Raw genomic sequence first — 19,744 nt, 5'->3', positions numbered from 1 at the left:
TCATAAGATAATTGAAGAAAATAAAAATTTCATACTAAGAAAGATTGGTACTTTTACTTATTGATATATTTCACTGGTTCTAAAACCATCAGTCAATTTTAATTCAGCGTTCTACTCTATAAGGCGATCTGTCTATAAAAGATAACCCTGCGAGTTTGTGAAGATTTTTGGACGATTTTTGTATACTACCGACATGATTTACTACATTAAGCCTTGTCTTATACTTGAGAATATACTTTAGCTGTTAGGTATATAGGGGGTTGAGGTGTATTAATTATAGAACTGTCTCCAAGAGACTTATTCTTCATGTACTGAAGTATTATTTTTGTCAATCCTACATGAATTTAAAGCTGTTATTAGTGTAGGCCTATTGTTTATTACCACATGAATGGGTGAATGAAGGCGGTTCCCACCGGGGCATAACCACAAGTTTATTCACCTTCCACCTTCAATGCTTATACTGTAGTATGTTAATAGGTAGAATAGTGGTATGGTCTCTACAGTACAATCATATAAACAATGATAATTTTTTTCCAAAGTGGCATCAGACAACCAGATATCAGGAATTCCAAAATGTATGTGATTGTTGCACCACCAAAGTTGCACGATGTTAGTTTTCGGTAAAAACTTAATCAACATAATGTGATGATGATTCGGCAGTTTATTTGTATTTCTTTATTATTAACTTGAATTTTATTCAACTTTAGGCATAATGACCAAAATGCCAAACAGCGAACTTAATCGCTTTCCTAAGCAACAATCCCTTCACAAGACAAACATAACCCTACCAAGAGGAAACATTACCGTTGGCTATAGAGTAATTTGAATAAACCAGTGAAAAATAAAACAGGTTGGCTGCCAGCAACAAGTATACTCATCCCACAGGGTGGGTGCTGCTGAGGGTGCCAGGGACGACTGTACTCATCAAAATCAGGGTAACATTCTAGTGTTTATTACTTTGTTATACATTGTAGAACCACAGACTTAACGGCTGGTTGTTCTGGGAAGATACACCTAGATGATAAAGTACAAATAATGAATGTATGTTTGGTGTGTTATCTTGCTAGCAGTATACTCGATTGCATGAGTAGGGGCACCCTCTGAACACATACCAACCTATGCAAAAAGCGGACATGAAAATTCGCACAATAAGAAATGTTGCCTTAGTGCTGGCCACAAGCTTACCCGTCCCCTAATATTTTCCCGCCAATTTATTTGACACACCATTTTGATGATATTAGAGTATGACTAGATAGACAATTTCAAAAAAGTATGTTTGTACATTATACTTGTTCAGGCGCACGCGAAGGAACCTAAAAAGAAGGTATGGCAGTCAACATAAGGTACACAAAACATATAGAAAATAAAATATAATGCAAATGCAAAGACTTGCAGGAGAAGTTCTTAAGGTTAATTACCTTCTTTATATATCCAAGTAATTAATGTACTGTACTGTACGACTCATAAATCCCAATGCGATTCAGAAATTACCTACGAAATGATACTTTTGTCATAATGATGTTTGAAATGAATCAACTGAAAGTTCACTATGTACCACTTACATACAGCACAGATCATTTGTAAAAAATTATTGGTTGTGTCCAGAGTTTGGCTTGCAGCGTAACTTTAATTAAGATCTGTTACGATATACATACTGTGCAGTATTATATTTGTAATTTCTTTTTTTTTTAGAATAATTGGTTGAGATAGTGGTACAATTTTGGCTATCACTAATGTTGCTTACCATACCGTTATATTGTATGGTACCCCAAATTTTCCAGCACATGGACATTAACTTCATAGTTGTGGTTGTGTATGGAAGTACAACTCTGGCTGCCAAACTTGCTGCGTTTGAAAAGCTGGGTACGATACTTTCCCCAGTCTGTTGATCTGCAGGTTTATTCTCAGCTTGGCAGTTTAAAACAATATTTAGTGAGAATATCTACTATCAAAGATAATAGAAGGAGAACATAGAGTTGAACCTGAAAATATTGAAACAACATCCAGGTTACCCAGTCCCTTGACCCCACGACGACTCACTTCATATAATCATAGGTCCATCAAGTTTGTTTTCTATTAGTTTCTCCATTCCATGAAATAGTCCCTGCTCATGAGAGGGCGGACCTCCAATCAGTTTTATTGCAAACTGCGTGAAGGGCTCATTCCTATTTACAGTAAGTTCTTTGCTAACCAACTGAAACAAACATAGAGCAGGAGATGGGATTGAACCAGGGAACAAGGTGTTGGAAGGATCTTCAAGGATTAGTGCACATAGGATACTCTACCATCAGTTAGTTGAGCTGTGCAGGTCTCTGTAGAGTTTGTTCAAAATGCCTGGGTATTTTGTTTGTGTGAGGGGAGGGAATGTCGGGAAGGGAGGACTAATTAACAGTCTACAGTTAATTGAGTTTGTAGTTTGTTACGCTTCTGTTCAGGAAAATTAAGTGATGCAAAAAGCTCTGATAGATGAAAATTCAAGGGTTTAGATTTTGCAGCAGTATGTCACTCACTCACAGGATAGGTTTATTTTGAGCTCCTTTTCATACCTCCACGGTTTGTTTGATTTCTTAACATATCTTCCTGGATTCATGATGGTATTTTAATATTGCCTAAGTACTGTACATGAAGTGTGGTTTTGCAACTTGAAATTTAGCAGTTGCAATGTGCAGTATTTTCTGTGCAGCATAGTACGTAATTTTGCAACGTGGTGTGGATTTGTGCAATGTAATGCATGATTCATTCAATGTAATGTTTTATTTGTGCAATTTTATAGTGTTCAGAAAGATACTTACTGTAGTTAACCTGACGAGTTATGGGACGTGGATATATCATGTATTATTTATCTGTTATCTGTAAGAAATATTTATAAGGTAGGTTTCATCTGTCATTGGAGTTTTCGAATAAGAGTAAAACAAATTATTAGTTATTATGACCTGATTATAAATTTTTACCATTTTAATATGCAGGTAGTTGGTGATTTTGCTTTTAACTGCTATTACCATGTCCCAGTAATGACCTAAATATCCTTTTACCAAAAAGTATTGGTTTGTTTTTTTCTGCCAATAATAATTTTAGACTTTGAGGAAGTGGCTATAGGAGTATTGACATGGGGATTGTTTTGATGGTATGAGGGGGAGGGGTGCTGAGGGCAAATGTTAAGATGGTTTATTAATTTGATATAGTTTTAAAAAATTGATTTGATTGCATTTTCCTTGTAGCATTTGGCATCATCACCTTATATACTACTCGATAATTATGATTTGATATGAAATAATATCAGTAATACAACTTATGTTTATAAACATAAGTTGCTATTTATGGCATTTAATGCCAAGTGACCATTTACATTATCCCTCAGGCACTGAAGAAAATTACCTTATTACTGTGCTGAGTATTGCACTGTTGCAGTGTAAATAGTACATTGACTTTCAAACATTCTAAAGGTTTCACTGTCCTGGGGATAAAATATTGTAGTCTGATACATTATTAAGAAAATATCAAAATATTTGTCTACCGTTATTGTCAAAATTGGTGTTTGGTTCACTGATTATACTATAAGGAAGTCAAAAAGAATTGGCGTCTGCATTTATTTATTGCATGTCAGCTAATATTGACATAGGACTGATGATATCCAGTTTTAATTGTGCCCTCTGTAAACCTAATGAGAAAAAAAAAAACACCGTGAAAAGGGAGAAAAATAATAAAAGGTGATTTCTCTCAGCAGGTCAGAATGCCATGTATCCAATCAGGTATGTAATTTAATTTTCAAGATTAGCACCTTGGCTGGGGGAAATGTGGTTTTAATTTCTTCCATTTTGTTTTGAGTATATTCAATCAATCAACTTTTATTTCGGAATTTCCTCCATAACAAATACAAAAAGGAAAGCATAATATAACAAACTGTTTCCAGCAATAAAGCTTGCTCAATACAAAAGTATATTCCATTTTGAAAACATAGTCGAGTAATTTAATAATGAATTTACAATTAATGGTAGCTTTTGGATAATTGATATAAAACAAAAACATTTGAGAAACCCGTTTTTAAAATTATTTATTGTGGACCATGTAGTTTAATAGTTAATTGTATACAGTGAAAGGCTATATTAAAATCTTTTGCTACCTGAAATTGTCTTTCTCCCTAAACTCTCCTCTAAACTGATGGGCAGCATCTAAGACTCTTCATTTAACGAGGGATGAAAAACATTTAGAATTTCCTCCTAATGGTATGTTGAGGCCCTCTATGGAGCTTTCTTTTCTTTATATTTGTTTGTGTTGCTGCTTCCATCAGAACTTTGCCATTTGACCGTGTCAAATAATACAGTAGTGGACCCCAAATCCTTTTCCGAATCATAAAGTAATCTAATATGACATAGCAAAATAGCGCTGTCTTAATTCTGTGTTACCAACTACTGTAAGTAGTAGAACCCCTATGGGACACCCTTATTAAGGTGATATTCCTATTAAGGGGACACTTTTTTAGTTGGGGATTAAGGAAAATTATAATTAAACTATAATCAAGTCCTATTCACTAGAACACCCCTATTATTAAAGGGGCACTCTTTGATCAAGACAGTAATAGGGGTTTTCTGTAGGATTTATTTACCTATAGGGCCTAAATAATGTTTAAACTGTATACCTATCGGAAGAATAGTTACCAAAAAACTGGTCGTTAAAACACCCAACTTAGTGAGTTACAAAGTAGGCCTATTGATGTTACATTAAATGTGTCTCGAAAAGTCTAGGAAATATCCAAAATTTTTAAAGAAGTTAGAATTATTGCTCATTTAAAAGAATCACAGATAAGAGTTTTTAAAAACAAGTTGTCATTGATATACAGACATTTTACTAAAAATAAATACTTAAATTTTCCGACTGCAAATTGCAGATGTATTCCGTTATTGATGGCATTATTCAAAAGTCCATTAATTTGCAAGGAAACTTTTTTTGTTCTAATTTTCAGTTGAAAAGCTATATAACTTGCATACAAAATAATCATTTTTAACTACTGACTTACATTTTTCAATTTTTTGGATCAGCACACATACGTTATTATATCTTGGAAGCAGGAATTGATTAATTCATCATCTTATATGGGAAGCGGTATGGTTGCATTGAAAATAATACTCAAAGGCTTTTGATTAGCACAGCTCTCAATTTCCTCTTGAAAATGTCAACTGGTTGTGATGGTCTAAATATGTAGAACAACCTTCCAGTAGATGGTGTGCAACAAATAAAAATGCTTGCTTTCCAGGAAATCTATCTTGTGACATACTACTGTAGAGAAGTTTTTAAAAATTTAACAGAATGACATTCTCTTTTGATTTTACCACTCACATGCTCAGTGAGTAACCCCGGTATTCTTAAAACGAACTTTAGTCGTAGTTCGAGCTAAAACTTTAACATTACGCCATTTCGTATTCTTAAAACGAACTTCGACTAGCACTACGACTAAATGACGTGAACCTCGACTAAAATGATACCTCCGCAGGCCGATTTTTTTTAGTCAGCCTAAGGTCAGGCTAAATCGCTGACTTGAAATATTGACCCCACTAAAAACGTGTTTTTTGTAACTCACGATAAAGTGAAACGAATAAAAACGATTGTATACGCAGGTTTGATATATCTTTGGTGTGTTAAACAAAAGACATCAAGTTTAGCTTCCAGGAGGAGAAATTAACATGTTTTGCTAGACACATGCGATAGTTCCTAATTTGCACAAAATCCTCTTGCGTTGCGATCACGTAACTTCACAATAACAACAACAAAGATGCTGCCGCCCTCGCTTGGGCTCAACTCTAATAGTTCTCCAAAGAAAGCAAATTTTCAGTGTCTGTTCAAATTCTCTGTTGTAATATGTTAACAACTAATATAGTTATTATTATAGAAAATTAATTAAGGGAATGATGGTCTATTATGAATTATGAGGAAATACGTTTTTTGAACCACACACGGCAGCTTAATATTCATCCGCGTTACTGGATCTCTAATATTTCGTCTGCTATTAAAGTTAGCCCTTTTCATTGGTTAGTTTGATAGTTGTGGCTTGCCAGTCGTCTTCAGTTGAACTGAAACTAAGACTTGATTTAGTCGTAGTTAAAACTTCGACTACATTGTTTTTGAATACAAATTGAAGTTAAAGATGCAACTAGCACTAAATGAAGTTCTAGTTCGAAGTTCGACTAAAGTTTGTTTTAAGAATACGGGCATTAGTGTTCTCTCACTTTGCCAGTACTGAACATAGAACAACACAATTTTAGAATGCTTTTTCAACATAATACAAATACAGCCAAAAACTTTTTGAAGTTAAAATCTAAAATTACAAAAAGAATATTTATACAGTACGTAGATAAATAAATATTTATTTAATAATGATAATTATTAATAATTCATAGTTAAGAGAATGATTCTTTCACTAGATACAAACTATTGTATTTAATGGAGTTTGAATGACCTGTTTCATATTGTTGTATTTGAGTTTCGATAATTAGATTTTTTTTGCATCTGATCTTATTATAAAATTGCCTGCTGCCTTTTAGGGAGCGGTCCCTGGGGGCTGGCTAATGTTGACATCTGTTTCCTACCCAAGATGACCAATGAAAAGACATTGATTTATTTCAACAATAAAGTGATAATAGCGTTATACCTTTTGTAAAAGGAAATGTATTATACTTGGAAATGGTACTGCATTGATGAAATGACATTTTTTTTGTCTTGTGCTGTTCTATATTTTTAACCATGAGAAGGTTTTTTTTTTTTTATATCCATAATCAGCTTCTTATTAAGAGCATCCCACAGGAAAAAGTTCAACAAAATGCTCTCTATAAAACTTTAAATGGGTACTGCATTGATGAAAACAAGTTTTTTTTTTGTCTTTGCTACTATATTTAACTGTGAGAAGGTTTCTATATAATCATCTTCTCTGGAAGAGCATCCCACAGAAAAAATGAAAAGTTTAATAAGGTGCTCTCAATGTTAAAATTTTGCATGTTTTTGTATTTTGAATTATGATATTATTGTTGACTAAGTTGTTCTTGAAAAGTGTTGATGACGACTTACTGTAGATGAGAAGACTAGCTACTGTACTGAATTTGTCCGCAATCCGAATTGTGTCTCTGAGAAGCAGGCAATGGTGCGAGATAATGGGATGGTGTTATATTGTATTTTAATGCTAATGAAGTGTTACGCCAACAGGAAACTTATGATACAGATTGTTAATTAGGGTATGGTGTTTCTCAGGCATATTGTTGAATAATAATTAATAATAATATTTATTTAGAAAACAATTTTACATTAGTGGCAGACATTACAGTGATGGTGTATTCATCATGTGTCTTGTACATAAACAGAAAAAGTGTGTGAATGTGTGAAATATTACACTTACTCGCCTATTGTGTGTTGATGTACTAGCGCACAAGATAACATGACATACAGCAAGTGCAGACCAAATAAGCCAATTCATAGTTAGAACCACGCATGCACATATCAAGGTCACTCAACTTACTGTAAACACCATACACACAACATATAAATTTAAGTTGAAATTGACCTTGGATACGATAATATATGCATATGCGCAGTTAAAACCATGAATTGATTAACTCAAGTTGAAGGTTAGACCAATGGAATTGCTTTGGTGGGTCTAAACACACAACTACACCGCACCATCATAACTGAGGGCCTCTTTGATTTAGCCATGCTGGTAGAGCTATCCTCATGAAACAAAGTTGAATAAATAATAATAAATACTAAACTCAACCATACCAACACAGATATCTGCCTTCAACTTGTAATCTAGGAATTATGAAATTAATTACTGTATGATTCAACTCAAATATTATAGAAATTAATTTTAATTTATGAATCAGTCAGTGGTTTATAATAAATTCTGCATTGTATCATGCTTCATTAGTGATATGTTGTTTTGGTACTGTAATGTGATCCATTTGTTGTTTATATAAATAACATACTTTCATTTACACAGTATTTAAATTTTTGTAGTTGCGTGGTTGAACTGGCCATATATATCGATCAAATGAGTATGTTTAAACACAAAATAAATTGGAAGTAAGAGATTTCCTTTTAATAAACAACATTGTAGTTAAACATACATGCCAGCACTCCCGTTTTGGCCTGGAGACTTCCGTTTTGGTGACCTAACTCCCAGCCAAATTTTTTTTCTCACGTTTTCTCACATGTTCTCCCAGCTTACAAAGAAAATTGCATGCGTACTAATATATTCATTATATTGTCTTTTTTTACAATAAAATGCTATGAAAAGACGTCTTTGACGACAGGATCGCCTCTTTGAGTAGTGCGAGTGTTGTGGATGTGAGCGCTGTAAAGTCACGCTGGCCTTGTATGTACGTTGGATCGTGATTACAAGGTGTCTTGTCAGTAAGACTATGAGCATGAGGGTGGATGTCTACTGTACCATACATCTTGTATGAGTGCCACTGTATCAAAAGTGGATCCAATAATTTAATTGATTGATTGATTGATCACACGGTCGTGGCAAGATGAGAGTAAGAGGAACTTCTTGGTAGGCTATACCACAAAGGTGTAAATAAATAGTTGTTGAAGATGGAAGACAGGACAATAGAGCCCCTTAGCGAGGCAACGGTCAGTTTCATATCGTTTTTAAATGAAGGTTCTTTATTTTTTACAAGTATTTTATTGGTAATTATTATTAGTGACATAACTGGACCAGACCTACATTGAATACTTACTGTAGACGTGAAGTTACAGTTGCTAAAATACTGGCCCAGTAATTATATGCATTAATTTAATTATGCCATTGACAACACATTTTTGAAAAGTATTAAATCCAACGTTGTATCTTGTAATGAAAAGGCCAGCAAGTGAGAAATTGATCAAAATAAAGGCAGAAAATAAATACTTTTATTATTGGAATACACAACGTAAGAATCATGAGAATTACCCTTATATTACATTAAATAGCAAAAGATTCCAGGGGTTTACACCCAAATCTCTCCCAACTCTAACGTTGCCCCTCCAATCCTGATCCATGAACTTCTGTCTCCAACCTTGCCTCTGTAACACTCTGTTCTACTAACCCCAACCTACACAGAATTTCTATAGATAATGTGTGTGTGTGTGTTTTAATACAATAGATGTATGATCATATATTCTATAATGCTCTGCTGTGTACACATAACTACTCATTTTTTACCTGATTTCTAATTAGCATATTGGTGATAGATGATCCAAGTACTGATCAATCCCACCATTGCTTTTATCCCATAATTCATTGTCATGCCATTTATGTACCAAGACAACAGAACATTACTGTTTGATGGAGTCATTCTCATAATGCTAGCCAAGCAGTTTATAAGACATTCTATTAATCTCGCATCAATCCATTAGTATATAGACATTTTCGTCTGGATCTGCTAAGGCTCATAGACAACATGGCAACATGCATGTTACATACATGTTGCATGGGTGCAGACTACTATAAAGGGGAGCTATTATAATATTATTATTAGAGCCTGTTGTAAGAAAACTTGCATATCTGATAGAAATTGCTCATGTCTCCTATCCTTAAAAGATACGTAAATATAAGTTTTATGTAGCGCTAGGTCAAACTCATTACTAAAACTTAAAGCTCCACAAAGGGTACCATAGCTTGCTGCCAATAGGTGCAGACATCTACAGTTAGTCCAAAGCAAAAGCTGGGCCAGAATCCTTTGTACTGCGCTAATGGTCATCGGCTGAGGTCGTTTGGCTGACAAATCCATCTCTGCGAGCGCTTCACAATGCAACATTATTTGCCGATTATCAGTGGTTGTCTTCATTACAAACGATCTGAATTGCAGACACTTGTTGCGGTGAGCTCTCCGTGAAATTGCATCAGCTGGCTACTGTTGGTGCAGTAGTACCTAGATTTCAGTGGATTTCCAACTCGCATTAAAAAAGAAATGCTAAAAAGTTATACCTGTCAAATACACTATGGATATATCACTATATACAGTAATATAAAAATATGCTCCCAGCATGCATCTACTGCCTATTACTGTACATTACTGTATCTCGGAAGTACTACCGTGCTCTAGAGGGCATCCTTCAAAATACCATTAAAGGCATTCATAGCAAACGCGTGCTGCGTCTCTATGATGCAAGTTCCAGTTTCAAACTCAAGTTTGTTGAGTTTCGAACTCTGTTCGTTTTCTAATAGGGCACCCCCTATCTCGTGGTAGTAGTACCCATCGTGCACCTCCACCGGATTTACTCGCTCTTACAGGGGTAACTGCCAGACAATGATACTACTAGAATTAACGCAGCATGTAAAAATCCAAATTTTTTTATAGTTTATTTGGTCTTTTTAAAGCAAAGTTCACACACAGCGAGAAATTGAAACCCCGACCTCGAGGTTGGGAGACCAAACCATTCTTGCTGCGCCAAATCGCTCCTACTTTGTTAAACTTGAACCTAGAATATTAGAATTTGAAGGAAAGCATCCTCCACTGAGCAACCCATGCATCGTGAAGATGCCAACTATGGAAAAAATACACATGGCATAATCTCATTGACTGCTTTGTAATTAAGGTGGTTCCACCTGAGTGGAAATACTCCCTCAACTGAGAAAGAAAGTAGTGCATTAAATTGCTGACTCATATTTATCATACAAAAGAAGTGATAAATTGCTAGATGTGATGTGACATTAGAGTTGTCTTAGGTGGAAGTGTTCCTCATCATTTTTATTCAATGGAACATGCATTATATTTCGATTACTTGACATGATTGGTTCATAAATATTCACTGTCTCTTTTTTCACCATCTTGTGTTAGATGATTACTTGGGATTATTTTATGAAATTTATGAAATTCCAAAATTTTAAAAGCTTTTTTATGAAATATTTTTGAAATTATTTGTTTTATGATTGTTGTGTAATCTGTGTGTGGCGATTTTAGCCTATTGGTAGGGCACCTTCTAAATAGTAAAATTAATGTATTTATTGATTACTATCTACAACAGTATACTCTTAAATGTGGAGCCAAGTATCATAGCACAACCATAAATTACCAAGCTTATTCTATTAGCTGTGTTTAGACCATAGACTGAAATGCTATTCAACCTATATATAATAATATATCATTTAATCCAACATTTAATCCAACGACTGATATATTATATGACTATAAGACTGAGATACATGAATTATTGAGAATAATTTTTTTTTAGCTTTACTTAACAATATAAATAACAATGTAACATTAACAGAAGTCATAAAGTGTCTTGAGCACTTTTTTTTTTATATGAATTCAGACTCAGTACCTGGAGGGAAATAATTTTTTTAGAGTAAGTCATTACCAAAGGAAAGGTTCTACTGTAATTTATTACCAATTGATGATAGTAAGTTAATGTAGTAGATTACCTGTCTTGTAGAAGTGGTTGACGCATCATGGCTTCGATTCCCATCCTTGATGTCTGTGGTTCGAATCTCTCTGTGCAAGTCGCTTGTGTTTCTTGGGCAAGGCACTCTATGTTAAACTGGAAACTGTGGCATACTAGATGTGCGCTGAGTACACGTGTACAACTAGGTATACTCCCCAGAGAGCAAAGAAGGTTGCACTTTATGTTGGTTTACAGTACAATATGTTATCCAGTGATCAGGATAGATAATAACATAGCGCCTTTGATCATTGATTTGGAATTGGCGCTATTGGTATTTATATGGTAAAAACAATAGTACACAGTTACAGTAAATATTTGCCAGAGCAATCATTAAACACATGATCTGGAAATTGAATGGTACTTTCCAGTCACAACTCTTGTCATTAACAATCACATGAACTGACATATGTTGTATTACAAAAGTACTCAGCAGTTTATTCAATACAAAATTCAATTCAAATTTAAAACATAATATAATTTTATAATATTAACATTAATTGTTTATATTTCACTTCATAGGGCCTATAGTAATGTTTACTGATGGTGGTCAGTGTAAGTATTTATTATAAGTTATTATTGCAATGGCTGTTACGTTTGGTGTAACTTGTGAAAATAAAATTCAATCTGCATGTATTTTGTTTATAATCTTGTGAATTTCAATCATATTTTTTATGTTACTTGAAGCCCGCCCTCATGTTGCATCAAACCCCTGTAATAAATTGCATGGCATGTTATGTTGGTAATTATGGATAGCATGTTGTTAATTAAGGTATAACTTTATGTACCGTATACAATGCAAATATTGCACCATTTTGAATATCTTCTTAGATAACATGTATTTATTTTTAAATGTTAAAGGTTACAGCACAAGTCATATTCCAAGAGAGTGGCGGCAGTTAGGGATTGAGCTTTGGAGCATAGAGTATGTTCCTTGCAGGGGCGGTGCTAGTGGGGGTCCAGGGGGGCAAAGGACCCCTGTCAGCAACCTTTGAACCCCTGCTTGGAACCCCTGTCGGGGAATTTCTAGCAAGGTCTAGCAAGGGAAAAATAAAATCTTGAGCACTAAAAGTACAATTCAAGTATGCCTTACTAAGCTGTCAAATTTTAGGAATTAAAAACTGTCAAGCAGTGCTACCGTATGTGCGAGGTGTTTTATATTATTGCAATTGTATGGGTTGCAGTGGTGCGCCAGCTCTTCCCCAGCAGGGGGGCTGGGACACCCTACATTGGAACTAATACCCCCGACAGGGGGAACTCTCTTAACTTATATGACCCTTTCTATCAAATTGTCCTTTTTAAATAACCCCTAGGCTTCCCCGATGGAGAGGGCGTGGATCCCTTGTCGGGGTGCTTGGACTTTATGGCACCTCAAATTTATGGCACCTTCCCTGGTTCCTTGGTTTCAAACCCTTCCAATGCCGATCTTTTGCGTTAATATAGTAGATACAGTGTAGCACTATTATCTCAACCCTTGGATAGAATATCAAGCTACTGAGGATCTGCACATAACGCATATAGGCGTACTGCCTGTCATGTGTACAGTACTGTAGCTTATTATTTGTATTGTATCCGTAAAAGAGATTACTGTTTTATTGATGTTTGTTGTCTAGTACTATTATAGTGTGCTAATAGGCTTGGTTATTACAGTTTTATGTTACCTTCTTGTCATTTGTTGCTCAGCGTGAATAGAAAGTACAATGACCAACTATCTTTCCACAATTAAATGTCAGAATTAATCACATTACAGTAGAGTGTTTTGAGTTAACTATATTTAAATAAAATGCTAATTTATCATGGATTAGGACTCTAAATATACAGTATTTTCATTTAGGCATATCCGCACACATTAATTTATGCAAATTTATTCCATTTGGTGATGTGCTATTACTGTATTACTATATTATATATATGCTAATAGTTTATTTCATTAATGGTAATCGATCAATCATTTTATTCGTCAGTTACTTAATCAATAAATAAAACTGTCAAATCAATAAATCTGTCAATTAGCCAGCTATCGATCAATTGATCAATCGATCATTTAATCATTGAATCAGTGAATGAAATGAATCAGTAACCCATCCATAAGTCAGTCAGTCATTCAATCAATCAATCAATCAATCAATCAGTTATTCATAAGTGTGTCAATCAGTCAACTTCTCAATTAATCATGCACTATGAAATCCATTCAATATATTCAACATTGTTCACCAAAAATTTTTTCTCTTGAAAATTTCAACTACACCTGTATCTTAATCATTTAGTAATCAATTGGCCAGTCGATCAACTGAATGATAATTAATCCAGTACTTATTTCAATTTATCGATGAATCAACAAATTTGTTTAAAATTTGATGATTGATATATATAGCAAATAAAAGTTGCACGCAAAAAATGGATACATTTATATGTACTGTACCTGCATAAGGGCGAAGTACAGTAGAAAGCACTGACCTACAGTAGTAAACCGGGATCCAAAACATCAGCTAGGTGATGTGAATCTGAGAATACCATGAGGGACATAAACAGATAACTGCCTGACAGAGTGAACCTCCTATCCCCTCAAAAAGTCTCCACCTTTCCTTACAGGAATTTTGGCCCTTAACAGAGTCTTCAGTGAAAAACTGAAAGCCAGGGATACAGTTAATGTGTTACTTGGAGGTAGATAAGATGTAGTAAAATGTGTGGTATTAAAAAATTTGTAAGTGCTCTTAAAATTATTTGCTTAGCAGTTTCTATTCTTTTGAATTGAATTCTTAAGGCGATTGACAACAAAAGAAACATTCTTAACTGGTGAAATTTGATCATCTTGAACAAAATCTTTGTTTGAGATGTTAAATTATTTATTGTTAAAAAACTCAATGGTAATGCCAAAGGGTTATTAATAATAAACATTAATAGGGGAATTTTTAGCATGTAGAATGTTATTTTTGTGATTAGTATTTTTCCATTTGTCTTCACGTTTGCCGATCGGAAATGCTGATAATTGAAATGAAGCTGTAGCTTGCTTTCCAATCCCAAGGTCAGGGGTTAAATTTCTGCAATTTTTTTTTCATAACTAAATGTAACTCCACTTTGCAAGTCTCATAGGGACTTAGCTTATAAAGCAGCACTTAAATGTTGTAAAAGGCAAGCAACTGGCTGTTGGATGAGAATGAAGTAAGAAAAAAATAAAAATAACAAAATAAAAATCCTAATTGAAAGAAGCATGGTGGTTGTAAATGTTATATTACTCTATTTGTGTTCACCTTAACAGTAGATGATGCCACTTACAAAATCGTAAAATATAAATACAGCAGAACACATTCGGGCCAAAAAAAAAAAATGTCCTCTTAAAAGGGTTGTCCCCTGAATAGGGTATCCCTATTGATGGGAACTCTAACTTTAAATGTGAAATTGTCCTCTTCATAGGGGTTTTGGCACACCTAGTCATACTGTACAATGAGGAAATATATTCTTTAGAATTTTATTTCAGTTGACCAAAGAATGAGTTAAAATTATAAACTATATTAAATTAAATAATATTTTCCAATGCAATTATAATACATTTATGATGAAATCAAAGTAAATGTATTAAATTAAAACAACAAAAGTTGTTTATTTTTCCAGGTTCCTGTGATAGCAGAATGAATAGAGTAATGACTTAGAAATCAAGATGGGTTCTACTGTAGTATAAAAACTGTGAAGAAACAAAAGTAGTAGAATAAATTACTATAAAACATTTATAAATTACCATATTTTATCACACATAAGCATCCCTCCCCCACCTAGTTTAGACTTGATTTAAGACAGTGTGAAATAAATGTTAAAATTACATTAAAACTGCATTAGGTTGCAAAACAATGCAACTGTTATCAATTTGCTGGTAATTTGAATGTGTGTACTTATGTGTCCCTTATGTTTATGAGATTAGAAGTTGTCATACACCAGAGAGATGTCATTCATATAGTTTATGATGCATGCATAGTAACTACTGTACATTTATATTATAATCAAAGCCGTAGCCAGGATTTTCAAACAGTGCAGGACAATATCAGGGTGGACCCACTTTATGCGTAAATTCAAATAATGTGGACCCATTTTACACAAAAATATATAAAATCTGGACCCATTTTCATAAATTTTACCCATTTTAAACTAAATATGAGAAACCTAGCCCATTTTTCAAAAAGTGGACTCATTTTATGCATAAAATTACATACTTTGGATCTATTTTTAAAAATGTGGACCCATTAGACAAATTGTGTGGGACTGTCCCAACTGTCCCAATAGCTGGCTATGGCATTGGTTATAATATTATGTTGTAACACTTCCTGTCCTGTTGTTCTCTATGTTACAATGACAATCACCAATGCTTGATTCAAATTACTTAAGCATAAAAGTAGATCTGTAGATTTGTTTTATTTATTATATTGGTTAATGCTTCGCATGTTAATACATGGCAGTCTCTAGATATTCTAAAATTATTATTTGGTGGAACTCAGTGCTTGTTTCTCAATGTTTCATACTTATATATTTGTTTACTTTCATTCATATATTTATCAAAACTTGATTATACTATTTCATCATCGTAAATTATTATTTATAGAATATCATACAGTAATATTAGTCTTTAATCAAAACAATTATTTGTACTGTATAAATTGTTTATACTGTTATATGTTTTATTATATATTCTCATTATAATATAAGCCTATTATTAAACTGCATGGGTTAGTACATGTATACAGTGGTATAAGTTGTACAGATTATTAATGATTATTTATTTCAAGGAGGCTTTCTTTGGGTGGTTTTTCTCTTTGGATATAGGAGCAATGATATGCAAACATCAATGTGGTTTTTAGAAAAAAAAAAGTGAACAAAATTTTTCGCTTTTTAGGGAGAATATCTGGTTGTACAGTTAATCCAGATTAATGTACCCAATTTCGTTCAAAGAATCTAATTCATTCCCTTTCTACAAGGTATGGTAACGGTACCCATTTTTACTCCTCAGTGGAGAGAAATGTAGATTCTTTTTTAACCAGCATTGGTCAAAAACATGTGACCATTATTGAAGACCAAAGATACTGTGGTACCATGCGATACTAATTTGCAAACAAGTTTGTCGTTTGTGGCACTGTGCCAAATATTGGTAAATAATTTTGCCATGAATGAAAAAGTCTTAATGCGTGCAGTTAAAAAAAATCTGTCTACTTACAGCTTGCGCATACTACGCATGCTTTATGCATGAAAACACTAGCAACACCTAAAAAACATAGCGTACTTTTGTGCGCAAACCATAAGTATTTCGATAGCACCTTTCTTTGTTGATTAAAAAAATGCAATAGTAGAACACCACATAACATTAAATCCCTACATTACAGTAGCCACTGTTTAGCCTGGGTTCCTTGACCAAAATTTGGGTTATTCACTTTTTATTGCACTTAGTGCATGCCATACCAAATTTAATTGGTGTCTCATACTCAATTTCTGGTTTTTTTTGTTTGTCTCAAAATTAACTTACACTTTGGTGGCGCTGTCCAGAATGAGAAAAAAATAATAAGGGACTTGTGGCAAGTCTAGCCACTGCCTAACCCAAACTGCAAACATTCCAAGTAGTGCAGAACTTTTAAATCCAAAAATAAATACTATTTTTTAAAGGAGAATAAGTACTGTAGGGAAAAAGAGTGGTGGCTCCAAAAATATACTGACATGGGGACCAATCATGTGCATTCAACCATCAATCAATGATCATAAAAATCTAGGGTAGTTGCACAATGAGACACAGTCTGGGGGAATGTACTGTATGTGGTGAAATGTATACCAGTATTTGATTTGTTGTAGTTAACCATGTATAAAGTGCATCATCACACAAGTTATGATATTGAGGTGTTATTGTTGTACATAAGAAAAACAGCTGTGATGGGACTGTATGTTTGTATAGGTCGTGTCATCTGTTTGGCTGTGTCATGTTGAGATGATGGAGAGGGAGTAGAGGCCAACATCTGCTGAGAGCTCTTCCATTTATGGAGCTACCCAATAGCAGTTGTAAGCAAACATATACCTTAATGAGACCTTGCTAGCTAGGATACAAATGTCCATAATTGACATAATTGCAGCTGTTTCTGGGAAGAACAACTATTAACTTCTAAACTTCTTTACACTAGATGACATCAGACCGGAGAAAGTTTGTTTTATTTTGTACCTGACTTCTTAATTTAAGTTTTTCAAACTAAAGTTTTTGTTGGCTTCATCTACTGGTGGTCTTGTTTTCACTCTTTAATTCGCTGGTTGATTTGTGTGGCTGACGTAAAAGGGAAGATAATAAATTCATTTTGTTTAGCCAAGAAACTTATGTGGTTTATCAAATGACAAGGCTGAGCATCAAGAGAAACATTCCAATATGGATCTGACATACTTGGAGATCAGAGGGGCTTAAATCTATAACAGGCTCTACAAAACAAGTCAATGCATGAAAAAGCATGTAGGTATTTCAAGTTCTGGAGACTTTTCTGCTGTGCTACTGTAAAAACATATAATTAGAAATTCTATTTTTATCAATAATATCCAGAGATAAATTGTTCTGAATGTCTACTTACACAGGATCATATTCCTACAGTGACAATTTCTAATCTGGGTATCTACGTTCCCGAGTTTCCGATACAGATACTGTTTTTGATGGACATTTAATGTGATTGGAATGTTCTATTCTGAAGCAAATAAAAAAACATTGATTTAAACAGTGATTTACATATATTCAATTATGTTTATCATCTGCTCAATTGGAAACCTCGATGAGAGAAAATTATTTAGAAGAAAATGCTCATCTTGAATTTTCACATATTACAGGTGCAGATGATACAAGGAATATATTATTTTTATGTTGATTGATGAATGTTTCAATTTGGGAGTGAATCATTGAGAAATTGCAGCACAACGTTTCTCTACATCTGTATCCTTTTAATATTCTAACATACTGAAATGATGCAAGCTTGGATATTTTAAAACATTACAGAGATTGAAGCTGGTTTCCACACGATTTCAAGGGTCATAACTGGAGAATTCAAAAATCTATAACAACAAAAACATGGAGAAGAAAAGTCAGAAGGTGAAATCACAGGACACAACGATTATAGAGTATAAAAGTTCGAAGACAAATTTTTCGGAGTCAACGGCTACTGGAAGTAGTAATGGAAAAGATAATAAGAAGACAGAACCAAAACCTGAACCTAAGATGTGGTTGAAAAGGAAAGATGGAACAAACCCACAAAAAGCCTCGACAAAAAAAGCAAAAGAAAAACCAAAACAAGCTAAAAAAGCTCCACCTGTAGTGAGACCTGTGGCTAAGGAAACAGATAAATACGAAATGAAGGAAGGAAACAGATATACTGAAAGTAAAACAAAGACGGAGAATATAAATACTGAAGAGGAGAGAAGAAAAACAAAAATTACCAAAGATGTAGTTGTGGAGAACAAAGAAAGAAATGAGCCCCTTGTTTATCTAAAATTAAAAAACAGAAAGCAAGGTAAGCTTTATTATAGAAATACAGTAGTTTGCAGATCATATGGTGGTTCGTGTCAATAAATTGAACATGATTTTTTTGGTCAGTGGCATGCCCAAGTAGGATTTGACTGTCCAAAGGGGGAGGGGGAATAATGGGCTTCCCGCCACCACTGCCTAGGAAGATATTATTACCTCTGCATTTATGTCTCCTGCATCCATTGTGTTCTCCGCTGAACGTCAAGTGCCATTTTAGAAAGTGGTTGCACTTTCATACCCTTTAGCAAAATAATTTGGTCTGCTGTAATTAAATTGTTGACATATTGTTAAATGATTGCATAGTAGAACCATTAAAAATCCTACATGGTAGAACAGATTAGCTCTGTTTGGAACTGAATAGCATCCTTGTTTTCTATCACTTGTTGAGGTGGTGGGGTAGATAGCATTTAGCAAAAAGACCAACTTGCATGTCAGGCAACTCCTTCTCACCATAAATTCTGAAACAAAAACAAACAAAAACCTTTTCATCATGCAAAATTCACTTATTTCTGGACTGTTAAAGTAACCAAACATGTTCATTGTTTATTATCCTCTGAATCAATGAGAGACAGTATAAAATGCTTAACCCTAGTTAAAGATCAGTTGTAATTTTCTTCTGGCATTTTATTTCATCGGAAGGAAAGGAAACAGTACAATAGTTGGTTATCAATTACTTCCTGTAGTGTATATAGTAGTACAAAATATATTTGCTATTATTAGATTATTCTTTAAATAGCATCCTCAATAAAAGGTATTAATTTGTGTCGACTTGAAACTTAAGAAGCAAGAACCATGTGCCACCAAATGGCA

General features: G+C 34.0%; 1 protein-coding gene across 1 annotated transcript in view; it reads left to right on the top strand.

The window, feature by feature from the left end:
• The window catches only part of LOC117119383, a 36,355-nt gene extending 23,948 nt beyond the window's left edge, over positions 1-12,407 (top strand). The window contains exons 3-4 of the mRNA XM_033264186.1: positions 11,935-11,967; positions 12,274-12,407. Coding sequence (XP_033120077.1) covers positions 11,935-11,967; positions 12,274-12,407 — 167 coding nt within the window. The remainder of the gene's footprint in view (positions 1-11,934; positions 11,968-12,273) is intronic.
• Positions 12,408-19,744: the final 7,337 nt, after the last annotated feature.

Source organism: Anneissia japonica, unplaced genomic scaffold (genome assembly GCF_011630105.1).
Source record: "Anneissia japonica isolate Jap-2015-1 unplaced genomic scaffold, ASM1163010v1 scaffold287827_len377088_cov200, whole genome shotgun sequence".
NCBI classification, from domain to species: domain Eukaryota; kingdom Metazoa; phylum Echinodermata; class Crinoidea; order Comatulida; family Comatulidae; genus Anneissia; species Anneissia japonica.
Note: the sequence above shows the minus strand (reverse complement) of the source record. Positions and strands in the feature narration are given on the sequence as shown.